The sequence below is a fragment of the Corvus kubaryi genome, unplaced genomic scaffold (genome assembly GCF_017639235.1).
Source record: "Corvus kubaryi isolate FWS band 111438036 unplaced genomic scaffold, C.kubaryi_AGA036_p1.0 130, whole genome shotgun sequence".
NCBI classification, from domain to species: domain Eukaryota; kingdom Metazoa; phylum Chordata; class Aves; order Passeriformes; family Corvidae; genus Corvus; species Corvus kubaryi.
The window spans coordinates 626,167-651,578 of NW_024580665.1; the positions used below are offsets into that span (position 1 = coordinate 626,167).

Genomic DNA, 25,412 nt, shown 5'->3' on the forward strand with positions numbered 1-25,412 from the left:
CTTAAGATCATTAAGTCCAAGTTAGTATTAGATGTTTCATTAAGTTTTTTTTAAAAAAAAGTTCTCTGACAACAGCAGACAAAGAAAATAACAGTCCTGGTTTCCCTCTGAAAGCAGTTCAGTCTATTTTACCAAGTCCCAGTATGTTCTACTGTCTTATGGTAGTGGTGGACTTCCATAAGTTTCACATGACGTGCAGCAAGGATCCCCAGCACATTCTCTGGGGCACCTCCTGTCAGCACTGCTGCTGGGGGAAATGCCCTTGGCTGGCTGTCATCAGCTACATTAACATTTAGAGAAAACGTGTTTCAACATCTGTTTTGGAGGTTAACTGATTCTGTACAGCGCTGAGAGCAGCACAGTCGTTGTGCTTCCTACCAAATTACATTTCCAGATGCTTTTCAGAGTTAAATAACTCAGTAATTAAAGCTAACCTTGGAGGAGGAAGGAGAGTAATGGGAAGGAGAGTCTGCCTCAGATGGACAGTAGGAGGCTGGTGATGCAGGTGGTGAGGTAGTTTCTGAGAGCTGCAGCTGTTGAGAGGGCTTCCGTTTCTCCAGGCCTGTGTTGGTTGGGGTTTGGGACTCAGGGCAGTACAAGCACAGGAGAATTTTGGCACTGCTGGAAGTTTCGTGCTTAATATTGAGGTTAGTTGGGAGCCAGGGGCTGAGCAGTGGATGGGTATGTTGGAAAAGACAGGGAGCAGTCCTGGGAGATGGCAGCTGGGGATCAAGAGTGCAGCTGGCAGGGACATGGGGTTTGCTGGGGGCATGGCCCACTGCTGCAGGTTAGTCACCAGATTTCTGAGTGCAAACGGCAAAGTAGAGGCTGACAATTGTTGAGGCTGCTGAATTGAACTTGTTTGTCTCTTCCAGGACATGCACTTGCACAAATTCTTCCACTATTGCCAGCTGGTTCAGGCGGGAGCTAAGGAAGTACCAGGAGAGCTTGTTAAATACCTAAAGGTGAACAGTGCCTGTTGCTGGGCTTTGTTTGTGTTTTTACAGACTGTCAACAAATACCCAGAACCCTGCGCTGTGGAAACACACCCTTGCTGGGGCCGGTGCACTGTGTGGTACCCTTAGTTTTGTTTTATCCTATCAGATAGACTAATATTTAAATGACATGTTTTTTCATGTCCCTACATTCATTTTATCTTGTCAGACGATTGTCTGTGTGCTGCTTCCCTCTGCCTTCCAAAAGGGATAAAACAAGCAGTCAGCATCACTCTGCCATGCTCATGGCAAAGCTTCCTGCTGGTGGACTCAGACGCTCCTCCCTTGCTGCTCTAGGTTTGATTGAGACCTTTAAACTGTAGCACAATTCCTTATTTTCTGGAAGCCCATTCAAAACAGGAGGTTTTTTTCAGGCTGAAAAAGATATGTGAGATTATCAGCCAGTTAAATTTGAACAGAGGTAACCTATGACCTAGACTGAGCTTTTTGGTAATCACTGCAGCATGAGTAAGGGCCTTGGAGCAGGTCCAGCAAGGGCTTCTTCAGGGAATATAATTCTTGGCTATTTACTGTCCTTGTTTCCTTCCATAACTGCTTGTGTTTGAGAGTGCTGCTGTAGCAACAGCTCCACTTCCAGTGATGGGGATGTATCACCACAGGGTTACTTAATGTGTGTCAGATAATGTATAAGTACTTTAAGAAATAGAAATAATAGCAGGTTTTGAAGCCAAACACTAAAATCACAGTAGCTTTGTTGTGAGCATTTTGCCAGGTCCCAGCCCTGCCGAGCCCCAGAGCCCTCACTGCAACCTACAGACAGGGAGATAGGTATGTGCTGACCACAAGTGAGGGATTCTTAACCACCACTACCTCAATAATTTCAGTAATTTAAATAGATAGATACCGATTTAAAAACCTTTCATTAGATTTGTAGGTTTGAAAACTGAAAATGAAACGTGCTGTCTTTCCTAGACTCTTACCATGAGCTTCAGGCACAAGAGCTCTCTGAGACTGGTGGAGAGCATATGCACAAGATGATCTTGACCTTCACCAAGTGCCTTAAACTCCATTTTTGATAGCAAGTTATGCTCTTTGAAAAGTTTCTCTGCAAGTCATCGAGCAGCAGTTTTTCATGTTCCAAAGGCATTTGGGGAAATGGGACTTCAAAACCTGGCACAAGTGATGAGAAGACTTGAAAGCAAAACTTCAGCCTTAAATTCTGGGCTTTTCAAATCAAATAGTAGCATATGACCTCTAATTAAGTCATAGCTGCCTGGACACATCTGAGAGGAGGATTAATACCTGCCATGAGGAATTTATGTTGCTCCCTAAAGGTTTGCAGCTGGGATCTGTCAGCTGGGAGGAGGCAGCAAGTTCTGCTATGGGTCCAAGTTCCCCTGTCCTCCAGTGAGCTGAAGCGTTTCCACACCCTGAAGCCTTTGCTAACATCTGTCCCATTGCCACAGAAATGTCTGCGGACTGTAAATGTTTAACATCTGCAAAATGTTGAACTAAAAGTGTCTGTGTTTTGAACATTTGTTTTAGTGTTTGCACGCGATGGAGATCCAAGTAATGATTCAGTTTCTACCTGTAATTCTTATGCAACTATTTAGAGTCCTCACAAACGTGACGCAGGAGGATGAAGTAGCTGTCAACTGTACCATGTGAGTATTGGGTGAACCATCCAGTGACAAATGCAAAGCCACAAATGGCAGTGCAAAGCAGGGTCTGGTTTCCCAGTACAGGGTGCTAAGTGACAGTACTGGCTGTCCCCTGCTGCTGTCTTCCCCTCGACCATGTGGGTGGCATGGTGGCATTGTGGGGCTCTTGTCCTGGAAGTTGTGTGAGGAAAAACGTGGTACTTTAAAGATACTCCTGGTTTGTTTCTCAAAAGAGAAAGGGTTTGGGTGACTCTGGGAGCAGAGTTATTGTCGTATCAAAAGCTCCAGAGTGCCCAGGCGTGTCCCAGCTGCAGGCAGCAGATTTGGGGAGCAATGTCGTGGTCTCATTCCAGCATGTCAGTCCCTGGTTTCAGGATTGCTCCCGGTGCCCCGGAGCTGGGTGTGTTGTGCTGCAGCTCTAGCTGTGCCGGCTCGGAGCTCCAGCGCTGCCCCGGCGGCCCCAAGAGGGCAGCACCGGCCCGGGCGGGCGCTGGAGGGAGCTCCAGCAAAAGCACCTTCCCTGCCTGGCACCGCAGCGACACCCTGGAACCGAGAAATGCGCTAAAATATGCGCCTTCCTCCTGTGGTGCTTTCTCAGTGAAGTGCTGCCGTGCACAGGGGGTGCTGGATGTCATCCTCCTCTGGTCCCAACACATAGCGTGCATCCATGTACCAGAAGCATCCTGTTCCTATGGAACTGGAGGCTGGAGGGTGAGCCCTGGTCCCCAGGGATGTGGTGCCTATTGCAGTCACAGCCCTGCACCATATGATGCAGGTTGTGAGAACTTCTCCTTTGTGGACCACTGTAATTCCACTCTGTTATAAGCACCAGAGGGCAAGGACAGGGGAACAGGTGACCCCAGGTACCTGTTGGTGACCAGCTCTCACCTTCCTTTCCAGAGATTTTTATCAAAGCTTGGCTTGATGCTTTCTAGTTTGTCAGTAGCTTTCTGTTTAATGAAATCTCTTTCATCATCAGATTTTCATAGTGGAATTTAAAACGCACTTTATCTGATAAATGGCTTGTAAATTCCTTGTGGTTTGGCTTGTGGGGTCTGTGACAACATGCAATAGTTTGTTGTTCCCTCTGGCTGGGAGTGGAATGTAAATCCCCAGTGCTGGCTGGGGAAGCTAGGCTCTTGATGCCTTGATCAGCCATCTGGGAGTGTGTCCAGAGGGCTGGCATATTCTCCAGGGTCTGCTTGACCTTCCCACACTGCAAGGCAACAGACCAAAATAATCCAGTGCATGTAACAAGGAGCATATGATGTAAATAAAGTAAAAGAAAAAAAAGGAGGCTTCCAGAATTAATAAATTCCGGGGATGCAAGGAGGTATCAGATTATAACAATGATGGACAATGTTCCATCTCACCTCCTCATGCAAGGAGTCTTGAGTGTTAAAAGTCAGCTTGTCTGGTTGATTCCTGGGCCAGCACAGAAGTGGAGAAGGGGCTCTGGGCACCTCATCTGAGTGCTTTGTGCAAGGATGGTGCAGGAGCTGTGTGAGGGGGTGCTGGCCTGCAAGAACTGGCACTCTGCAAATCAGGCCATGCATGCCAGCAGTGAGCTTTTAGGGTTGACCCTGGTGATGTGGTGTCTGCTTTTGTGAGGTAGAGGAACTTGCCCTCATGTTGCGTGCTGAACACAAACCATGTTTCTCCCCAGGGTTCTTCTGCACATCGTGTCCACGTGCCATGAAGAAGGTCTAGACCATTACCTGCGCTCCTTCATAAAGGTCAGTCATGAGATACTGCCCCTCAAGACTCCCTGCTGGGAGCAGGCACACACTGACACTGCTGTTCTTGTCCCAGTATGTCTTTCGAGCTGAGAAACCGAGTGCCAAACAGGTGAAGATGACCCATGAAATCTTGGTCCTTTCCATGGCCACCATCTTGAAGCAGTCGGCAGATTTTCTAGCCATCAATAAGCTACTCAAGGTGAAGTATTGGCAGTACTTAGCTGCCAAGGGTAGAGGGGAAGAAAAGGGGGTCTGGTATAAAGCCCAGCACTTACCCCCATCTAAACCCACTGCAGGGGCAAAGCTGCCAGGGAAACTCCTTGCATCCATGTTCTTGAGATTCCCCCCTTAAAACAGAGATGAGTTCTTGCAGGGAACATCTATTCATGGCAGGAGACAGAAAAAGGCTGTTCATTTTGCCAGTTTTACCCATTTTCCTCCAGCCACACCTGAAGGGTGACTCACAGGAGTCAGACTGAGTTTCTGCCTCTCTGGGCCTTTGCAGGGCTTGCACCCCAAACTCTGCTAGTTCTTGGCAGGGTGCATTGGGGTGCAGAGGGGCTAAATCTGTTCCCACCCTAAGATTGGCAGGACATCTCTGGGCAGAAAAAGCCTCTGTTCCAAGCCAACTGTGTAAGCACAGATGTGCTTACAAAAAGCCGTTTGAATGTGAGCTCTCCCTCCCACATGGGTGCTGCCCCCACATACTCAGGGAATGTCAGTCATGCTCAATCCTGCTGAGAAAAGTAATAGTATTCTTTGTTCATTCTAGTATTCGTGGTTTTTCTTCGAAGCACTGGCAAAGTCCATGGCAATGTACTTACTGGAAGAAAACAAAATCAAGGTAAAAATGAATTTGGTCAATGCTGCGTTACAGAACTGTCACAAACTCCTCCAAAAGCTTTTCTGAAAAGCTGTGTTACTCTTTATTTAAAAAAAAAAAAGCTGCCAAGCTGAACAGCTTAACTTTTTTTTTTTTTTCACTTTGCTTTTACCTTTTCCGCCCTTTCACTCTCAAGTGTAATTTAAAAATTCCAGAAGTCCTTACGGCTTGTGCAGCCTCCTTTTCTGTTACTACCTACTGCGGTTGCAGCCAATACTTTCTTTGGCAACTGTTTTATTAGGAAGGCAACAAAAACAAATGGTAAAGAACTCGTGCCTGTGCTCAGTTCTCCCCAGGTGCTGGCTTGCAGCACTGAGCTGGGATGTGCTCTTGGTTTCAGCTGCCCAGAGGCCAGAGGTTCCCTGAGTCCTACCAGCATGCCCTGCACTCACTGCTGCTTGCCATCATTCCTCATGTGACCATCCGCTATAATGAGATCCCTGAAGAGTCCAGGAATGTCAACTTTAGCTTGGCTAACTTCCTGAAGGTCAGCAGTTTCTTTCCTTCTCCCAGGATTTTATCAGGGGGAAAAAAAAAAATAAAGATAGACAATGAGAAATATGGAGCAAGCAAGCAAATGTAGTTTTACTTTATCTTGTCTTTGTTTTTTGCAGTTGTGAAAACTCTGGGGGTTTTTTTCCTACTGTCTCTTTCCAAAGAGACAGTAACTCTGTATGTTACTTAGGGTTTTCAGGCATACCTAGCAACTGTTTGGAACCTGAAATATGTGTATTCTCGTTTTAAATATTTCTGTTGTCCACTGGAGACTTAAGTAAGGTCATCCAAATAAATTCAGAGAAACAGGATCATGTATGTTTTGGAAAGTCAGCAGCAACCCAGAGGATGAAATCTGTCTGCTGGCAGGACAGCAGTATGGGGAAGATTTAGGATGATTGCTTTTACTTTTAGTGGTTGGTCACATGTTTCTATTTTCTCTCCAGCGTTGTTTGACTTTTATGGACAGAGGATTTGTTTTTAACTTGATAAATGATTACATTTCTGGATTCAGCCCAAAAGACCCTAAGGTAAGCAGTAGTTTTCTTGAAAAGTGGTTTGCAACTCTACATATCTACATTAGTCAAAGCTTGGTAGTGATTATTTTGTACAATTCTTGGAGGCCTTTTAGACTGTTCCTGCAGAGTCTTTTGGACCTCTTTGTCTGGGCCAAAAACTTGTACCCAGATGTTCTTTAAAGTAATATAAAGAGTCAGAATTAAAGGAAAGAGTGGTTAATAGACTGGATGAAAAAGACAAAGCAGTCCCAAGTGACACCCGTATGCGCTGACACTTACGGAGAACAACACAAGAATTTGCCAATTAATAGTGAGTTTTCACCATCTTTGCTATTTATTAGATTCTTCAATCCTTGTGCAACAAGTACATTGAAGTGGAAGAAAATGGGTCAAACTAAAAACATAGTTTGTGTTTGTCTTTTTTTATCTCAGCTGCTGGTTGAATACAAGTTTGAATTTCTTCAAACTGTTTGCAATCATGAGCACTACATTCCTCTGAACTTACCAATGACATTTTCCAAACCCAAGCTGCAAAGAGTTCAAGGTATGTTCTTTCTTAAGAGACTGGCTAAAGAGCTATAATTTATTAGTCTTGATGGCTTCTGACTAGATGAACTTTGGTTTGGTATCAAGGAAATGTATGTCCTGGTTAGGACATTAACCTCAGGACAAGATGCTTTTCTGTCAGGTTTACATCATTTTGTTCCAGAATGGTATGCAGTCAGTCTTTTCAGTATTTCCTATATTTTAAGTTTTCATGGGACTAACAATATCTGGAAGACACTGCCTGTGTTTCAGTAAATACACAAATTGTGCAACGTAATCCTTTGATCTCAGGAGTGTCAGTCTCCCCTGAGAAGTGTCTGTCTCATTGGTGGGTCCTGTAGGGAATGGAGATGCAGGAGAACAGAATGAACTCACTGCCCTGCTTCCAGCTCTCCTTGTGGCCACGAGAAGGGGATCTAGGTTGCCTTCTGCTTTCATGTTGAACAAGGGCACAGTAGTGCACAATGTGTTCATGCTTGTTCTCAAACCTGAAGGCAGTCAGCAGAACTTGAGCCTGTGCCAGTCCTTGGTGCATACCAAGGGTATTTGTACTGTGGCACCACCACACATCCACACTGCTTTCACTGTCACACCGTGTCCTCTTGGGTCCTGAAGCTGCTTGGCACGGGGTGGATGGGGCTTAAAAGGGGCTGAGCTGAGGCTGTGTGCAGGTGTGGGTGGCTGGAGCTCTGCCACTGATGGCAGTGCAACCATCACTGGCCCCCAGGAGTGCTACAGACAGTCTCATTCTCTCTGGGTCCTAATGTCTCATCTGTGCTATGTAAATGCAGTAAGGATTGCCAGATTGGGATGCCAATAGCCTGGCCAGTGTAAGTACTGGAGAGGAGAGTGAGGTTTGGGATTCGCCCATGTAAAAGCCCTGTGGATTTATGATTGTATGATTTATTCTGCTGGAGTAAAGGGGATGTTTGGTTGTGTGTCAGGGTGAAGCCTTACAAGTCCCAAAGTGGTTCCACACACACATACAGGTGGCAGAAGCAGTAGTAAATGAAATATCCCTTATTTTGGTATATATCTAACGCCTCAGAGCTTTCTGGACCAACTGCTAATCTCTTACATCAGTTTGGCTACTTGCCTGGCATTGTTTAACAAAGAGTATTGCTAGAAACAATCAAGAAAAACATGTACACAGTGCCTCCCTGATGCTTGTTAGTGGCATGGTAATATAAGGATGCTCTTTCTTGGTTAACTTTCACCTTTGCATTTGCGATGGTTAAATCGAAAAGCTGTAAGGGCAGCTCATCTTTTCTGCTGCGTTTTATTGTGACTGGACCTACCAGCTGAGGTTCACATACAGCTCATGGCAGTAAGCAGCCCACGCTCAGGTAGCAGAAGTGCCTTTGCAGTGGTGCCTGAGCCCTGCCTGCCATGGTAGAGCCATGTGGGGATGCACCTTCACTGCAAACTTGTCTGGCTTTATGGACAGACCTGTGGTTACAGGGGACAGTGGGCTCAGGAGAGACCCTGCTGGTGTGTCTGACCTCTTCATCAACTTATTTGGATACAGAGAGGGGATGGCCCAACCCCTACTGCTCTGTTTCTAGGAAAAGAAGGAATAGCCCCCAGGGAGGTGGATAGAGGGAGTTTCTGCAGCTTCAGCCAGTGCAGATGGGCAGGCTGGCAGATGGGCAGCTCTGCAACCCTATCCTGTTGAGTTGGAGTGTTGCATCTTGGAACAGTGACTCTGAAATCTCCCAGGTAATGCAGGGCTGGTTGTTGGTCTGTCCCTGCTGCCTCACATGGGGACATCAGCCAGAGCAAGCCCCAAGCTTGGCCTCACGGCCAGCAGCACACAATTAGTTTTGCAATGTTGTGATGGGAAAAAAATCCAAGGGATTGACAGAAGTTGGGAGTTAAGAAAAGGCCTCACAAATAATATTAAAACATGACATACTGTCCTGTTTCTCCAAGATTTAGAGCATTACTTGTTCCTGTTTATTTTTGCTGTCTTTTTATTTGTCCGTTTTCTTTTTACACATAATTAGAACTTTTTTAATTTGCTGTGGAACGGTTCACTTCAGTAGGTAGGTCCAACTGGAATGATCAAATCCTCTAATGTCAAATTATGTATGCACTTTCCAATCGATTAGCTTGCATCCACTTAATGTAATAACCATGATGTGTGACAATTAGGCATTTGCTAACATGACTAACAATGAAAGCTAGGTAATGTTCCAGATTTCTTCTTCTTTCCTCTGAATCAGAGTTTCACAATCCAGTAAATGCTACTTATGATTCAATGAATTAAAAAAATCTTTTATAGCCACAGAACTGTTGGAACCCTTTGGCTGGGATTTTCAAAGCTGTATTCACCCTGCTTTACCACAGAAGAACTTTCATACCTGTGGGGTTTTGAAAAAACAAAGCCTGAGCTGAGCACATGGCATTTGTATCTTTTGGGGGAAGAACACAGAGCTTGGGGGTTATCCCTGTGGTGGTTCTAATTTGGTAAATGGCCTGGCAGAGATAATGGTGTCAGGACAAGGCCATTCATAGCAGCCCCAGTGCACATGCACCCTGCACCATAGTCAGTGTATCTGTCACTTCACTGCTGCTCTGTTCAGGCACCTCAGTGGAAGTGGTGCCTTATCCTGGTAGCAGCCTCTGCTTTGATCACAGCATCTGCCTGAATCTGTGTGAGATGCAGGGTACAAGTTAAGTTAAGCAAGGTGATGACGTACTGAGCTGGCTTTCTCTTGGAAGTCAGCGCAGCTTCTGAGGAGCTGTGTTCAATATCTGCTTCTGGCAAGTAGCTGCCTGGAGCCCTACCCTGGCTCCCCGGTCCATGCAGCTGCCCAGCTGTGCAGACTGGGATGCAGCACTGGTCACTTGGCACCATGTCCGCATTTGCATCCCTCATCCCAGCAGCACTATATGCTTTTGCTCTGCTCTCTGACCTGGAGAGGAGGAACACAGATTCATGGAGGATGTGGAATGAGCTGCAGAGCAGCACTGCTAGGGCTGGGTGGCCAGTTAAACCCACCATTTCTCCTGCCCATTCCCACCCTCACAGCTGCTTGGTGGAGGTTGGTATCTCCACTGCCTGGGTGGTTTGGGGATTTACAGGACAGCCCCCAGTCAAGAGCAAAGCATCCCCAGGCAGTAAGTCGTGCTGTCTTTCCCCATTTCAGCCATCTCTGACTTACAAATTACTTGTTGGAGAGAGAAGCTTTGCGGAGCATCACATTGCAGAAATCCTTCCTTGTGGTGCTGCTAAAACAGTGAGGGCTGAAATTAATGAGCAGCCTGAACTGGAAGACAAGTTCTTTGATATGACTTAGTTCACTGGTGGAGAAAATTGTATGGTCAGTTCAGCTTTATTCAAAGATCAGTGCACTGTAGGAGAGAGTGGTGAACACTGCTCAAGGACTTTGTGGCTTAAGTGGCTGTTATGTCTTGCTCTGAATAGACTCTTGGAACATTTCCCCTAACCATTGTCTTGTTGTTTCTTTCAGATATAAATCTTGAGTACAGTTTAACTGATGAGTATTGCAGGCATCACTTCCTCGTGGGGATGCTTCTTAGAGAAGCCTCTGTTGCCTTGCAGGACAATTATGATATCAGATATACTGCTATCTCGGTCTTAAAAAATCTCTTGATCAAGCATGCCTTTGACAACAGATACCAGCACAAGGTCAGGCCTGTTTTGTTGGCTTTTTAACATAATGTTGAATTTTATGAATAAAACCACATACCAGAGTTTTAGATATTTCATGGTGCGCAGAGGGTATTCTAATTGCTTTTCAGAGAACTGTTTTAAATAATTGATAGTTATGGAATAACAGTAATAGCTCAGAAACCATCTAGGAAATAATTGTAGCCCTCTTACTCATGCTGAATATTTAGGTAATTAAGCTCTAAGCCATTAAGGAACTTGAGAAAGTCATTAGCCAAGAGTTGTTCAACAAAATTAGGACATCAGTGATGTTCTGGTCTTGGGTTTAAATTCATACCCTGCATTAATATGCTATAATCAGGAAACAGAACTGATCTCTGTTGCAAGTCAGCTGCATGTTTTATTAATTAGCAACTCAGAGGAGAGGATCTCGATTCTCATGAGGTGCTGGGTTTCCTCTGGGTGGATCTCAGTTTTCTTTGGCCAGAGGCTCAGCATGTGATGATGCTGAAAGAGGCTGGAAATGGGTTTGTTTTATCCTGGTGCTGCTCCCTGCTGACCCATATGCCCTCCAAAGTACCCAGCTATCTGTGCAGATATTACCTGTCTGTTGCTGCCTGTTCTGAGCTTCCCTTCCCCCTCCCAAAGACACGTGCTCCTGCCCATGTGCTCCGAGCTCCTTTGTTCCAAGCGCGGGCAAAGCCAAATGTAACTCAGACTCTTTAGCAGTGTCTGATTGGCCGCTCACCCCGGGTCCACCCCCAGTCCTCCCCTTTCCCCTTCTAATAAAAGATGGTCGAGGGGAGGCTCCGCCCTCTCTCTCAGCTCAGCTACTTTCCTATGAACATCTCTGGTTGTCTGTCTCATTTGAAAGCTTCTAACTGCAGGGAATTGAGCGAGCAGGGAGCTATATTTCTCCCTCTTTGCTTCTGCTGATGGTATTTGCTCTGCAGCTGATACAGGTACCGATTTTAGAGCTACTAAAGTGCTAGATCGCCCTTGCTACCTCTCAAGGCTGCTCGAGGCTTTCTAAGGCATTGAAATACAAGCGCTAGCTGGTATAAAGCTGAAAAGATACCTTCCACACCTGTCCTTGCTGTAGCCTGTAAAGATGCCTCTTTTTAGTTTTGGTCCCCACATTGCTCCTAGTGTGCTGCATTCCTGAATGTTGTCTGGGAGCATGGATAGCTTCCTGGCATGAGGGGTGGGAGGAGTGCCCCAAATGTACCTGGGGCTCTCACGGGCCTAGAGCCAGCTCCTCTTCCCTCCCTTCTCTGCCTGTTTGAAGGCCTCAGCTGGATGTGGGCTTGTTTGTCTCTGCAGTGAGGATCCATGACTAACTCAGGAGCTGTTTACTCCCTCAGTGTGCAGCACATCCCTGACTCCTCAGAAACTCTACCTGTCTTACTGTTGTCCCACAGGATATTTGTATATGTGTTGTGCTCCAGGCAGTGTGACCAGGAAACTGCCTGGAGCCAGGGCAGGATGCTCAGGTGGTGTCCAGAGATTCCAAAGTAAAAAAATTACATCACGGGCAGGACAGGCTGAGCATGTGTTGGCACAGCCTTGCTCCAGCCAAGGAAACCCCAGCTCCATAAAACAACCCATCAGTGTTTTCAAGATTTCTTTTATCTTTTGTCATACTGAATCAGAAGAGAAAATTGGATTTGTTTATTATTTAAAAGGTCCACCCAATTTGCAAGCCTTAAATTTCTTTTTTTTTTAACCTTTCAGCCAAATCCAGAATAGTATATGTTTAACAAAGAAGAATTGGATGTAAAAGAGTCCTCCATTTAAAAAATGTCAACCCAACCGTTTTTGATCTGTATCACTTAATCCGTACTTCTTTCTGTTTTCACTAGAAGCATTTGCTATGGAGAACTTCTGACTGGAAGCACTAGCCAACACCAGGCATGGGCAGATGTTTCTGTTATATTACTTCTGGGTGTTGCACTTAAAAATCAAACTATGTGAGTCAAGTGCCAGTTGAAGAGTTAGGAAATCCAGGACTTAGCTTGTCACACATCCTGTAGGACTGGAAATGTTATTTAGCCTCCAAAACCCCTGAGTGCCCCAAGCTTGTTGCTAGAACGGTAATACCTCTCTGGCAGCTCTAGAAGTGGAGGTGAGAAGCCAAACCAGCTCACGTTCTCAAAGACCATATAGTGCGTAAATACAGATATATATGTGTATATGTTTTGGCTCAAGAGCTCCCCTTTGTTCACTCCATTGGAAACCTGGGCTCCTAGTGAGATTTTTCTCCGTGCCTGCTTTCAGAACCAGCAGGCAAAAATTGCCCAGCTGTACCTGCCGCTGTTCGGGGTGCTCCTGGAGAACCTGCAGCGTGTGGCCGGCCACGAGGCACTGACTTCCTGCCCTGTCTCCAGCCCTGTGAGTAAAGCTGGGATGCCTCCATGTCTAACATGTTTTTTGACAGTGTGTGCAGTGCTGTGAGGGGAAGTAAGTCCCTCCAAATGCAATGAGCTTGAGCAGGATGCAGCCTTGGACTCCAACTGTTCTGGGGAGATGCCTGTCTTCCCGAGAGTTCTGTGTGTGGCTACCAAGTGGTCTTAGCCTTGCAGACTAGACTTTCCTCCTTGCTGGGGCAAAAGAATAACAAATAGTACATTTGAGAAAAACAATACAAAATTTCAACTTGATGAAAAACATAAAGGAAAACATTGCTTTGACTTACTTTAATATGTTCTGCTATTCTTTGTACTCTTCCCCAAGTCCTTTGTCTCCTTGTTATAGAAGTAAGGAAATTCCTGTTTTCATTGGTTTTGTTTTTAAAACCTGCTCTAATTTGTCATTTTGTATTGCATTGTTTCCTTCTGTAAGAGAATAGGTGTTATCTTTTTTTGGTTACAAAACCTTATATTGCTTTACAGGCATCCAGGGATGAATTCATATGCAGTTTTCCATCCCCCTCAAGCAGATCCAGCCTGATTGCAGACAAAGATCCAGGTAAATTGATTTTTCTAAATTATAAATTTCCCATTTATTTTTAACATAGCTATTACCAGCCTGAAACACTCAAAACCCATTACCCAAAACCTGAAACAGTCATTTCCTAAAAGACCTCAGAGACTCTGCATGGTTTTCCCCAGATGTGGTGTCACCCTAACAGTCCTTTCCAGATTTTTCCTTTCCCAGCTTTTTAACATGGGGCTTTGGCAAGCCCCTATGTGCTGTCTGTGCTGTGCTGACAAGTGCAAAGGGCTTAATTGTGGGGTCTGGTGTTTTTTCAGCCTGCGGAGCAGCCCTTCCAAATGGCCATGCAATAAAGCGAGAGGATTCAAAAGGATCCCTGAACTTGGAAGGAGCAACCAGTTCCCTGGATCAGTGTGAAAATGTAACGTACCAGGGGTTGGGAAGAGCAGTGCTCAGCCTGCAGGCTGCATCAAATAAGGGGGAGGGAAAAGGAGTTCCCTGTGGTAACAGTCTCCAAAGACAGCTTATAGATATCCTGGAAAGAAGCAGATTGATGTTTAACAAAGGTCAGAGTCACGGGTCTGGTATGCTTTCCCTCTTCAAACATCCCTGAGCCAAAAATAGAACTGTTGACAAATTACTTGTTGAAGATAAAAGGCAAAATCTGTGTGGAAAATCTCTGCTCCTATGGTGCATTTATCCATACTCAGATGTGCTCCCTGTGTGTGGGCGGGTCTGAGCCTGGCTAGACCCCAGTGCCTGGTGCTGGGAATTGGTTTCCAAATATCTGAGAAGCAAAGCACCATGGTGTGAGATTGCCAGTCACCACTGACTTAAGGTAAAGTGTTCGCAGGAAAATCAACCCAGGCAAATAACCACAGGCCCAAACTTGCAGAAGGTGACTGTGGTCATGCCAGAAAGACCTCTTAGCCTGCTATTCAGACAGGGTGTACTCTTCTTCTTGGCATATTGCACACATGGAAGTCAGGTATTTGTGCAAACCGGTCCCTGGTTTTCCTCAAGGCAATTTCCAGTTGTCTTGGGTTGGTGTGAGTCATTGATGCATTCTTCAAAAACTTTGGCCCTTGCAACAAGCAAGGCAAAGATTATCTGGTCTCATGGCTGTGTCCTGACATGCTTAGAAGAGTTGGGGCCTTGCAAGCTCTCCTCCATAAATCACAGAGCTACAGGACCGAGTACAGCCAAACACTTGACTATCCAGCAAACCCCTGCGCCATGTGCTCCAGTGCTGCTGATGGGGTTTGCAGGAAATGGTGTTGCTTCCAGCTCAGCTCTTCCCCCATGGCCAGACATCCTCCTCTTGAATGCCCTTGAATGTTTTTCAGAGTTGTTGAAAGCAATCTTTCTGTTAGGGAATGCAATATCCACAAAACCATGTAAAAGTAATGCCACATGGAGGAGCACAGCTTCAACAGTGCTCTGCAGAGACAGACACTTTGCTCATTGCCCTGTTCCCATGGAGTGAGTTGTGTGCTTACTTGGTAGTTTGGCATGGTCAATAGCAAATCTCTGGCCATAGCACCATGTCTCCAACTCTAAAATGATTGTTTATTTCTGCTTTATTATGACTCACATCCACAGCTTATCCCGGAATAAACAAGATATGTGGATCCCTCTCCAAACATGTGAGGCAAAGCTTTAGGAGAAGCCTAGGGCTTAATCGTATCCATTTATCGAAGGATACAGCTCAGGCAAGCACAGAGAATGCAGAAGAAAATTGATATAACTTTAGAAGTCATGCTTCCCACCACCAAGCCTTTCCCATAGAAATTGACTCATCAGCAGGATTTCATTTATTTTGCCTGAGTCGCTAAGTGGGAGGAAAATCGAAACACTTCCAAAAATCAAGGGGAGGAAAAAGTTCTTAGGCTGAAATGTCCTCCTTTTTTAATAACTGACATTTTGGTTTGGAGTGTATGTTTTTAACAGAAAGTCAGATTCTTGCTTTAAATGGTGACAGCCAGTGAACTTTGTTTTTACAAGAACTGGCTTTAAAAATGTCCAGGAGCTTACATGCCACAGAGAGCAGAGAAAATGAAAGCAGGCTGCTGTGTATTTTGCTGGATAACCTGTCATTCACTGCTCAGACATTTTCTCTCTGAGCAGAGAAGTGTTCGGTGATGTGCCCAGGATTTCCAGGCTGCTCATCACTGGATGAACTGTTTCCAAGGCGTGGTGCTGTGGGGGGCAGGAGGGATGCCAGTACACCTGGTATGTGCTGGGTTTGCTGTGCCCATGCTGCACAGCCTCTGTTGCACAGCACAGGAACCCAGGGCCATGGCCCTCCATGTCACACCTGTGTCCCAACAGATCCGCAGAAGCTCCATGAGGAGCAGCGTGTCACACTGCAGCCGGCTAGACCAGTTTGAGATCCGGACACTTCTGATGTGCTACCTGTACATTGTGAAGATGATCTCTGAAGGTTGGTGCCTGCTGCTCACTGGGGGCAGCCAGAAAGACAAGGGACCATCAGTTTTGGTCTGTAAAGGTCCCCCCTTTGAGTTTTTTTAAATCTCAGTGCACTGTTCTTCATTTTCTTTCAGATACTCTTTTAGCTTACTGGAACAAATTCTCCCCGCAGGAGCTGATCAATGTCCTTGTGCTTCTGGAGTGAGTATCATGAGGCTGCTATTCAAACACTGCACCTCTGTGTGGTCAGAATGGCTAAGGAGGAGACCACAGTGCACGCACTGTCCTGTGCAGCACTAGGGATGTCTGGCCAGGTTGTAATGAAATTCTCTTCCTCCCTCTGAGGAGAAGCAAGTGTATATTGAGGAAGCACAGTGCAGTGGCAGTGCCCTGTGCTCCTCCTGGGGTGTGTCCCACTGTGGGCTCAGCTTTGCCTGTCACTGTCATATTCTCCAATTTGCAGCAAATTTGGGGGAACAGATGGGTGAGAAGACAGGAATGTGCCACAGAATTTTGAAACCACGGGTATGAGGTCAAGTGACTTGTAAATACAGACCCAAACCCTTGTGCACAGAGAAGTTGTGTCTGCAGGCAAGAACAGGGTAGGTTTTAAATGTTCTGGATTGTTCCTGATCTGCAGGATCTGTAACAGATACATATTTCATTTTCTTCCTAGGGTGTGTTTATTTCACTTCAGATATGTCGGGAAGAGAAATATTGCCAGGTACTGCATCCTTCCATCTGGTGCCGGGGTGTGGGCACCGTCCCTGTGCTCCCTGCCCCGTCTGAGGCAGGAAGGGCTCATGCACACCCACACCAGGCAAACTGCAGCAGATCTGGGCTCTGCTCAGCACCGTGCCGTGAGCAGGGGCCCCTCAGCTCAGCACCCTGCCCCTTCCCTCCCCTCCAGCTCCTGCATGAGAGCCCCAGGCCCAGGCGAGCGCAGGTTGGCAGTGTCCCCCCCAGCCAGCTGCAGGTGAGACAAGAGTCCTGGCTGCATCCCTGCTTCCAGAGCAGCATCCCTGCTTTTGTATTAGCCCTAGGGCCTTCTGGAGCAGGCACAATCAGCATGGTCTGGTCAGTCCCACTGGGATTGTCCCGGATAAACCAGATTGGTGTGTTGTAGAGAAGAGGTCTCCATCCTGGTGCCTTGTATAATCCCGTAGTGGTGTGGCTGCTGCTGCTAGCCCAAACCCTATCTTTGCTCCCCCCTGCAGGGTGCATGATGCCTGGTTATCCAAGCACACAGCAGCCGATAGGAAATCCCAGACGATGCCAGCGCTCCGCAGCAGAGCCGGGGTGCGGCTCCAGCATCTGGGCAGCTTGGAGACTTCCTTCACCCTGAACCACAGTACGTACAGCAGAGCCAGAAGGCCCAGGGCATGTGTCAGCCTGATGAAAACTGCATGTAGCCGTTTTCCACTTGCTGCTGGTTGCTTCAGGTTACTCAAATTCTACAGAATTGCAGTGGTCACCAGTCCTCCCGGCAACATTCCTAGATGGGTGAGGGCAGCTTTTAAGACAGCCCCTTAAAAATCACCCCTGGGACTTAGGACTTGTGTGGCTTTCTGCTCTTGCCTGTCTTGGCTCAGCTCCTTGGCTGAGTATGTGTGCAGGTAACACCTTGGTTTGGTAGAGAGCAGGGCAAGCAGGAGCACTGCACTATACAGAGACCTGTGCTGGGATCTGCTCTAATCCTCTCCGTGTGGGTGTATTTTGTCCCATTGAAGCACTTTGTCATTTCCCCTTTCTGGAGACAGTTTGGACACCTCATGCTATGTCTGGCTTTAAAGACAGTGATATTAAGGGGCAATACTGATACTGTTTTTCTGGTGTGGCATCAGGCTGAGGCAGCTTCTCTGAATGGAGTTGGCATCTTGCTATTTTTGTATCATCTCCCAAATGCAGTGAAGTGCAAGGGGAAAACCTTATCTATATCAGCACTTGGATTTTTTGGGAGCTGGAGTGTTGAACACTTGTTTCCTCCTGATTTTCTCTCTGTCCACAGATGCAGGCACCTCAGAAGCAGATATTGTGCACCAGGCATTACTGGAGGGCAATATTGCCACCGAAGTCTGCCTGACAGTCCTGGATACCATCTCTTTTTTCACTCAGAGTTTCAAGGTCAGCACTGAAAACAAAAACGTAGAAAAGTGTGCTGTGTTTTTATGTGTGTGTGGATTTTGGTGATCCATTCTCCTAGAGCGGAAGAATATGGAAGGCTTTACAAAAGCATATAATTTTCAGCTTGTTTATTTTCCAAAATACTGAGTGTTTCATGGGGTCTCAGAGTAATTATACCCTTAAGCAATCTTGCCATTTCTTCAAAACTGCAAGGCCGGAGAAAATCACATGGATGTTATACCATGACTTTTTGTAGGTATTACAAAAAAAGAATAAGAGGAAATGTACATAGTGTAGAAAGGAGGGACTAGAGGAAAGGGAAATGAATGTCCAACATTTTTAGAACAGTCACTGTTTTGTACCCTAAATTACCTAGAAGTGATCCCCAGATTTCTTTGAATCACTGTACATTAATATCTCTGAGGCTGAGGTACTCCAGCTGTGGTTACCAGTGCAGACAGGACTAGAACCACTAGTAGAAGTCTTCTCTTCCATACTGGGATTCATGCTTTTGGCAGTTACTGCCATCTACAAAAACCAAAGCCTCTGTGGTAAAGAGAACCCTTGGATGGCAGTGAAATACTGTTCCATAAATGTTCTTCCTGAAGTGTAGTCAGAGGAATCCTGCCTGTAGCAATGTGTCTTGCATAGTTTCACAAGAACAGCTCTGGATTTCAGAGCAAGCACGATGAAGATTTCCTCTTTAGATGGAGACGAAGAGAAATGTCATCATAGCCTCTGCTTCTGTTGCAGAGCCAAAAAGCCATCCTGGTGCAGACGTTAAATTACTCCTTAGAAGTTTGGTAACAGCAAAAGGATTTCAATGCAACACTTAAAGCTTGCTTGACTTTCTCAGCTGCTTTTTTGGAATATTACTGAACCACAAAACAATGTGATTTTCAAACCACAGGATAGAATGGATTCCTTTCTGCTTTAGTGGGCTTCTGCTTCGCTTTTATGGTCACATGGTGCTACCACACACAAGTGGGTCCTGTGCTGCAGCAGCAGGGCTGATGCTGTTCCCCTGCCACAGGAAATGAGCTCAGTGTAAAAGTCTGGATCCTAAACTTACCACAAGGTCTGTACAAGGTGTCAAAATCTGAGCCAGCCCAAGGACTGGCAGTGGGATGGGGGCTCTTGATTTCCTGTCAATACAGGATATCCACATTCTTGTGTCATGTCCCAACTTCCTGCACAATCCTGTGAGGATGACAGCAGGCACAGCCCACCTGGTCTGACACCAAACTGTATCAATAACCCCCAAGTAATTCCTTTTTACCATAATCTCCACAAGGTGCAAACTGGCAAAACTCTGCAGGAAACAAGGGAAGTGAAATGACCAATGACAGCTGTTAATCTACCCAGTGAAAAGATGGGTGGGTTTTTTTTCTCCTTCCCCCTCTCTTTTGGGCTGCAAACAAAACAATTTTCAAGATAAATAGAAAGAAATGGAAAAAAACAAGTGTGATAATTACATTGGTAACAGCATGTTTTATTTAAAATAACTAGATAACCAGTGAAAGTTTTACAGATTCTTGACTTAGGTTTTGGAATTAGTGATGCAAAAGTGATAAAATATTTTAGGGTTTTTTTCTGGTACAAAAATAGCCTCTGCTAACTACTTTAAATTTGTAGTGATTGTTTTATTATTTTAATAACATTTTATTGGTTATATTTTTATTGAAGGCCTTGTTGCTTATCTGGCTTAAGAATTAATGTGATTAATTATGCAAAATTATCTCTGTCATTTCCAGCTTCAGGTACAACATTTTCGCAAAGTAAATTCTTCTGTTGCTTTCCAGACCCAGCTTTTAAGCAATGATGGTCACAATCCACTTATGAAGAAGGTTTTTGATATTCATCTGGCTTTTCTCAAAAGTGGGCAGTCAGAAGCAGCCCTTAAGCACGTGTTTGCCTCTCTGAGAGCTTTCATTAGCAAGGTATGTAATACATGACAAGGGTGTGGGAGAGCTTGTAAGTATGGCAGAGGCACCAATATGACAAGCAACACCTCACCCACTGCCTGTGAGAAATGATAGCTCTTGCTGAACCTTTTTCTATCTGAGCCCTGGCAGGTAGTGAGGCTGTTGAATGCCCCAAGCTCAAGCAGTAACAAAGCCATAGCTGACCACAAAAGACCAGTGATCGATGCTATTGCTGACATTGCCCTTTGTGCTTGTCAAAACCTGCCACTGCTTATAAGGACATTTTCAAGACCTGATGTATATGCAAACACCATTCCTCCCAAGCTGCACAGTTATCATAAATACAAAATTAATTAAAACATCCAAATCCCTTGAGTGCAACACTTCATTAATGAGGAAAATCCATGTGGCAGATTGCAGCCAGGCAGGGCACAGTATCTGAGTGGTAAGCAGCAAAGAGTAACTTCCAAAGGAGCTTTTGCACTGGCTGCTGAGCAAAGTCTGATTAAAAGAAGAGACTGCTAAACTGTTTCGCAAAGGTGGAAAAAGTCTGTGCTTTGCATATTTTGCTATAACCCCACAGCAAAGCTAAGAGTTGGTATAAGTCTAGGGCTGGATTTTGGCTTGTGCTAAGCAAACACATGAGAAGCAGAAATGCAGAGGTCTTGCTGGCTTCCTATCTGCTCCAGTCAGCATGGTCTCCTACAAGGTCTTTTTTCCATGGGGCTTCTTAAAGCCTGCTGTATTGGCAACTGGCAGGGGCAGGAATCACTCAGTTTTTCTGCAGGGTTCAGTGCATGTTTATGGCTCTACCTTTCTTTTAAATTTTCTGCTTGCCTGTGATCTGCTTAGCCTTGAGATCCATCCTGCTGCAGATTTGCACACACCCCACTCTTCCCCTTGCTAGACAAAAGTTTGGTTAGCCAGAACATTTCTTTTGTGCCTATAGCAAATAACAGACGTTCCTTGCCTTCCTGGCATATTTTCTGTGGGTTTTTTTTTTTTGTTTTAATGTGAAGTCAAACCTGCACACCTGCTCAGTTTGATCTCACTGTCAGCCTTCAAAGCCTGGAGCCCTTCAGGGGTTCCACACTTGCTTTCCAAAGCACCAATGACAGCAGGGAGGCTGCATGCTTGGCTGCTGCAAGGGTGGGCAGTGGGATTGTTTTCTTGGATTTATGCCAGCCTAAATCCATGCTGAATTCCACATCCTGGGTCTTTAAAGATACAAATGACTGATTTCAGCTTTCTCACATTTTCCCTATGACAGGACAGTTATGGCTTCTGTAAGAGCAAGATATGAGCCCAGCAGATGGTATCTATAAGGTGGAAGTGTTTTCTTTGCCACCTCTATAACCACATGAGTCCCAAACTTCCTTTTAAGTCCTCTCACGGGTTCTTTTAAGGCGTAAAGTGGCAGTGGTGGCCAAGGCAGGTGGTCACTGCATTTTATGACAAGTCAAGGATGACATGTTTTCCTGCAAGTTTATTTTCAAATACTAGCTCTGCTGTACTTCCTAACTTTGAGAAAAGCAAAAGTGAGTTATACCTTTGTCACAGCTAGAATGGAAAATTTCTCATTTTTATGGCCTTCTGTAGCTATAATTACAATGAAAAGAGTCCCCCTCTTATTTGTGGTCACAGCAAATGGTTGCTGGAGGGAAAAAACTCATGAGATTTATTCTGCATCCCAAAATTTGTCTTCTGCATTAAATCCAGTTATTTGATAGGCAAAAGACTTAAAAAAAAATGTTACAAGAAAGCAAAGAACAACAAACTTCTGTAATTGTTTGCATCTTTGTTTTTGATTGCATGCATTCATTCTGGGAATTTGGGAAGAAAGCTGCCTCTGTTTTACTGGCTGACAAGAACCAACAAAAGCTAGATTGTTCTTGTTTCACACTCTAGGTTTTCTTAAGAACTGAATCTGTCTTTTCAGAGCATCACTTACAGATAAATACATATATAAATAGCTATATGCATGCTTAGGAATGGTCTTTAAATTAAAGGTTATAAAGGAAAACTTGCATAGAGGAGGGGTCTGCATTGAAGACCAGCTCAGACATGTGTTCTGCCTGTCCCCCTGGCTGTCCCGCCCTCACATCCCTTTGTGGCCTTTCTGGGAGCTGGCTGCTGGGTTGACTCCTGCTCTGTTCCATTGTACTGGGGCTGGATCAGAAACGGGCTCCTCCAGTGTGCACAGTCATCACCACAGGGGCTGTTTCATGCTCTCCCCAGAGTGTGTTCTCGGCCAGCTGGAGAGCCACAGGCAGCACCTGGCTGGTTCTCCAGCAGGCATACACCCATGGATCTGCATCCCTGAACCTGGCACCAGGACCCATTGTATCTGCTTGGGCTTGGTCTCCAGAAAGGGACACGGGTTCCCTGTGAAAAGGGCACAGGTTTTCCTCCAGAGCTGATATGGTGTGGAGGGGAGTGCACAGGGCTCCTCCTGCAGCAGATTCCCAGGCAAGGGTTTTGTCCCTAGCAGTGGGTTGGAAATGTCTGGAAAGCCTCTGCAAGCAGGCTGTGTCCCTGCTGAGAGCAGGTGCCAGCCAGCTCTGTGGTGTCTGTGCATCCCCAGTCACACAGCTGTGCCTGCTCTGGGCTAAGCCCAGTGCTGACCATGACCCCATCTTGCCCCCGGGGAAGGACTGCATTGCAGTGGATACCAGTTCCTTGGAAGCTCCTTTCCCAAGTGCACACAAGATCTTCGTGGCCCTGTGTTATGATGATGTTTGTTCGCCTCTTTCTTTCTCCCATTTTGTTTTTTTGAGGATATTTTTTGGCCAAAGGCAGTGAACACAAAATATTTTGTGTCTTAATTCTGATTTCTTGGTGCAATCCCAACATCTTGCTAGCCCCAGGTCCTAGATCCCTGTTTTAAGACCCTGTTGCCAACACACCATGGTGGCGGCCACGGCAGTACCTACAAGTTTTCCTGGAACATATATACTTAATGCAAGGAGTAGAGGGCCACAATAACAGCTTCAGCCTCTGACTGACACTATTTACTGTCATATCCCATGGGCAGAAGGTAGTGGGGCAGATAAAAGTGGCTAATGGACCATGCCCCATGAGGACCATGGGGTTTCAAACAAACTGAACACATCTTTCCTCTGAACAGGTAAAACCATAGTTGCCTCTGTTGCCTCTTTGTGTGAGGAAATTTTTTGGGCCTGGTCGCCAGCTGCAGCAGAAGGAGCAGCATGCTGCTGTGCAATGCCCAAACAGCCTCCACTCCCTTGGAAGGTGTTGACATCTCCCCTCCCAGCACAGCCCTGTGGTGGCTGTGGAAGCGGCTGCGTGCCAGCACAAAGCCCTTCCTTGTTCTGCTTCCCTGTGCTCAGCCTGCTGTGGCCGGGGTGGAAGGAAGCCCAGTGTTGAGTCACCTTCCCGCCGGTCACCTCTTGTGACCGCAGCCAGATGGACACACCCTGGCATCCCCAGGAGGCTGCTGCCCACTGAGGCAGGGCTCTGCTGCAGGTGTTCCTTTCCAGGCAGGGCAGAGCTTGCCCTGACAGCCGTGCTCAAGCATTTGGTGGGGAGACAGACAGGCCACCAGGGTGCTGGTGTTCCGCTTCTCCCTGCTGCAGGTCCCTGAGCCCTGCTGTGACCGAGGGAGCTTGCACTATGGTTTGGCTTCGTCCTGCTGCTCCCTGGGTGGCTCTGTCTGGGGAGGCAGGGCAGGTCACTGAATTTTAGGGTCTGAGGGACAAGCCAGTCTCTTGTTTGCATTTCTGAGGGCATGCAGGCATGATTTTAGATGTTTTTGAGGGATCATGTAGAAGTAGATGTGTGAGGATTGCAGGTCATGTTTCCCATTGAGACTGGATTCCTGGTTGGAACCAACCCATTGAGCAATTGCAGCTTGCTCCAATTTCACACAGAGTAGCTGCCAAGCAGAATAGGGGAAATGGGCAGTGTTTTTATGGTTCCATGGTTATCCTATGACCTAAAGGCGTAATGGGAACTTCCATTAGGTGTTTAATTGTGATCTAACAAATTTATAGGTAGGATATACCTGGTTGGGCTCCGCTGGATTTTCTCATGTTCCAGATAGCAGCTTATGGTGGGAATGTCTGTGGGACCTCTCCTTTCTGTCCTACTGCTGGTGATTATGGCTTTTGTAAGAACATAATTCTGTCAGTCCAGTTTGGTGAGAATATGCCAATAAATCCAGATGTTATCAAGGAAGGGGTTAGATGGACACGTGCAGTCACATCCGCAAGAAGCATGACAGCAAAGTTCACATTGCTCTAGGAAATGTGGTTAAAAATAGGCCCCAAATTCATTCCTATAAATACGTTCAGGCTCAGAATTTTGGCAGAAGGTTTGCTGAGGCTGTCCAGGCTGGAGCTGAGTTTGTTGCCCTGTGCGCCTGCCCATCTGAACCCTGTGCATGCCATTTAGTGGTGTATTTTCTAATATTTGCATGTCTCTTGTGAAGTTTCCCTCAGCGTTTTTCAAGGGAAGGGTGAACATGTGTGCTGCCCTCTGCTATGAGATCCTGAAGTGTTGCACTTCCAAGGTGTCCTCCACAAGGAATGAAGCCTCTGCTCTTCTGTACCTCCTGATGAGAAATAATTTTGAGTTCACCAAAAGGAGAACATTTCTGAGAACTCATCTTCAGGTCAGTGGCTGAAAAAAAGCCAGAGAGCAGGACACCTCAGATTTAATGAACAGATACAGCAATAGAGCTCTGTGCCCTCATACCTGCAGAGGATTCTGCCACTGCCATATGGACAAAAATCTACCTGCTTTGCAGGCTGTGCCTAACTCCTATTTCCAGTGACTGGTCCAGGCACCTTTAGGTAAAATAATTGCCATCAAGTACTCCAAGCTGTTGAGTTTTTAGAGTATCAGACACCAGACACATCTCTGTGCCAGAGGCTGGCTGGGATGGGGTAGAAAGGACAGCTGCCCTTGAGGCAGGAGAAGGGATTTCCTTGGAACAGCTTTTCTGGCATTGGTAGTTTTTGAAGCAAATGCAGATAGATACCTAGTGGGACAGATGAATACCCTCTGGGTTGTAATGAATCCCAGAAGAAGGTAGCTAATGTCCAAACAGGGATTCATATTATAATAGTTGGATTGTTGGTTCTGTTCAGCAAAGCAGTTTGGTCCTCTGGGGAGTGTTTGTCCTTGGGAGACGTGAGAGCAAAGCCACAACACCAACCACTGCTTACATGGTGGAAAAGACGTGATGTTTTCCTGTGAGCATTTTATTAACTGTGACCTTAATAAAACCTTTTTATTAGGGCTTGTTTAAATAAAGCCTCTACCTTGTCCCAACAGATAATAATTGCAGTGAGCCAGTTAATTGCAGATGTGGCCCTCAGCGGTGGGACCAGATTTCAGGACTCCTTGCTCATCATTAACAACTTTGCAAACAGTGACAGGCCTATGAAGGTGAGTTGGAGATGTCACATCCCATTATGTGCGATCAGCCATTTATGCAAGGCTGGGGGCAGACTCCAGGAAACTGTATTTGAGGGTTGGGCTAATAATTGGAACTGTGATTCGTGGGTTCGTAGTGGGCTGCATTTGTTCATAAACAAATG

The 25,412-nt window shown here is 46.0% G+C and overlaps 1 protein-coding gene across 9 annotated transcripts in view; it reads left to right on the forward strand.

Moving 5' to 3' along the window:
• DOCK11 (dedicator of cytokinesis 11) overlaps window positions 1-25,412 on the forward strand; it is an 89,721-nt gene that overhangs the window by 46,179 nt on the left and 18,130 nt on the right. For 6 of the 9 annotated variants that reach the window (XM_042027678.1, XM_042027661.1, XM_042027671.1 and 3 more), the window contains exons 23-43: window positions 876-965; window positions 2,502-2,620; window positions 4,284-4,353; window positions 4,430-4,555; window positions 5,129-5,200; window positions 5,580-5,726; window positions 6,181-6,264; window positions 6,685-6,796; window positions 10,275-10,453; window positions 12,713-12,826; window positions 13,327-13,402; window positions 13,687-13,790; window positions 15,701-15,812; window positions 15,934-16,000; window positions 16,476-16,523; window positions 16,710-16,775; window positions 17,017-17,150; window positions 17,808-17,923; window positions 19,726-19,863; window positions 24,299-24,481; window positions 25,147-25,260. In XM_042027678.1, coding sequence (XP_041883612.1) covers window positions 876-965; window positions 2,502-2,620; window positions 4,284-4,353; window positions 4,430-4,555; window positions 5,129-5,200; window positions 5,580-5,726; window positions 6,181-6,264; window positions 6,685-6,796; window positions 10,275-10,453; window positions 12,713-12,826; window positions 13,327-13,402; window positions 13,687-13,790; window positions 15,701-15,812; window positions 15,934-16,000; window positions 16,476-16,523; window positions 16,710-16,775; window positions 17,017-17,150; window positions 17,808-17,923; window positions 19,726-19,863; window positions 24,299-24,481; window positions 25,147-25,260 — 2,271 coding nt within the window. Of the gene's footprint in view, window positions 1-875; window positions 966-2,501; window positions 2,621-4,283; window positions 4,354-4,429; window positions 4,556-5,128; window positions 5,201-5,579; window positions 5,727-6,180; window positions 6,265-6,684; window positions 6,797-10,274; window positions 10,454-12,712; window positions 12,827-13,326; window positions 13,403-13,686; window positions 13,791-15,700; window positions 15,813-15,933; window positions 16,001-16,475; window positions 16,524-16,709; window positions 16,776-17,016; window positions 17,151-17,807; window positions 17,924-18,833; window positions 19,864-24,298; window positions 24,482-25,146; window positions 25,261-25,412 lie in introns of those variants that run through there. The other 3 variants (XM_042027711.1, XM_042027697.1, XM_042027726.1) reach the window with 3 other exon arrangements.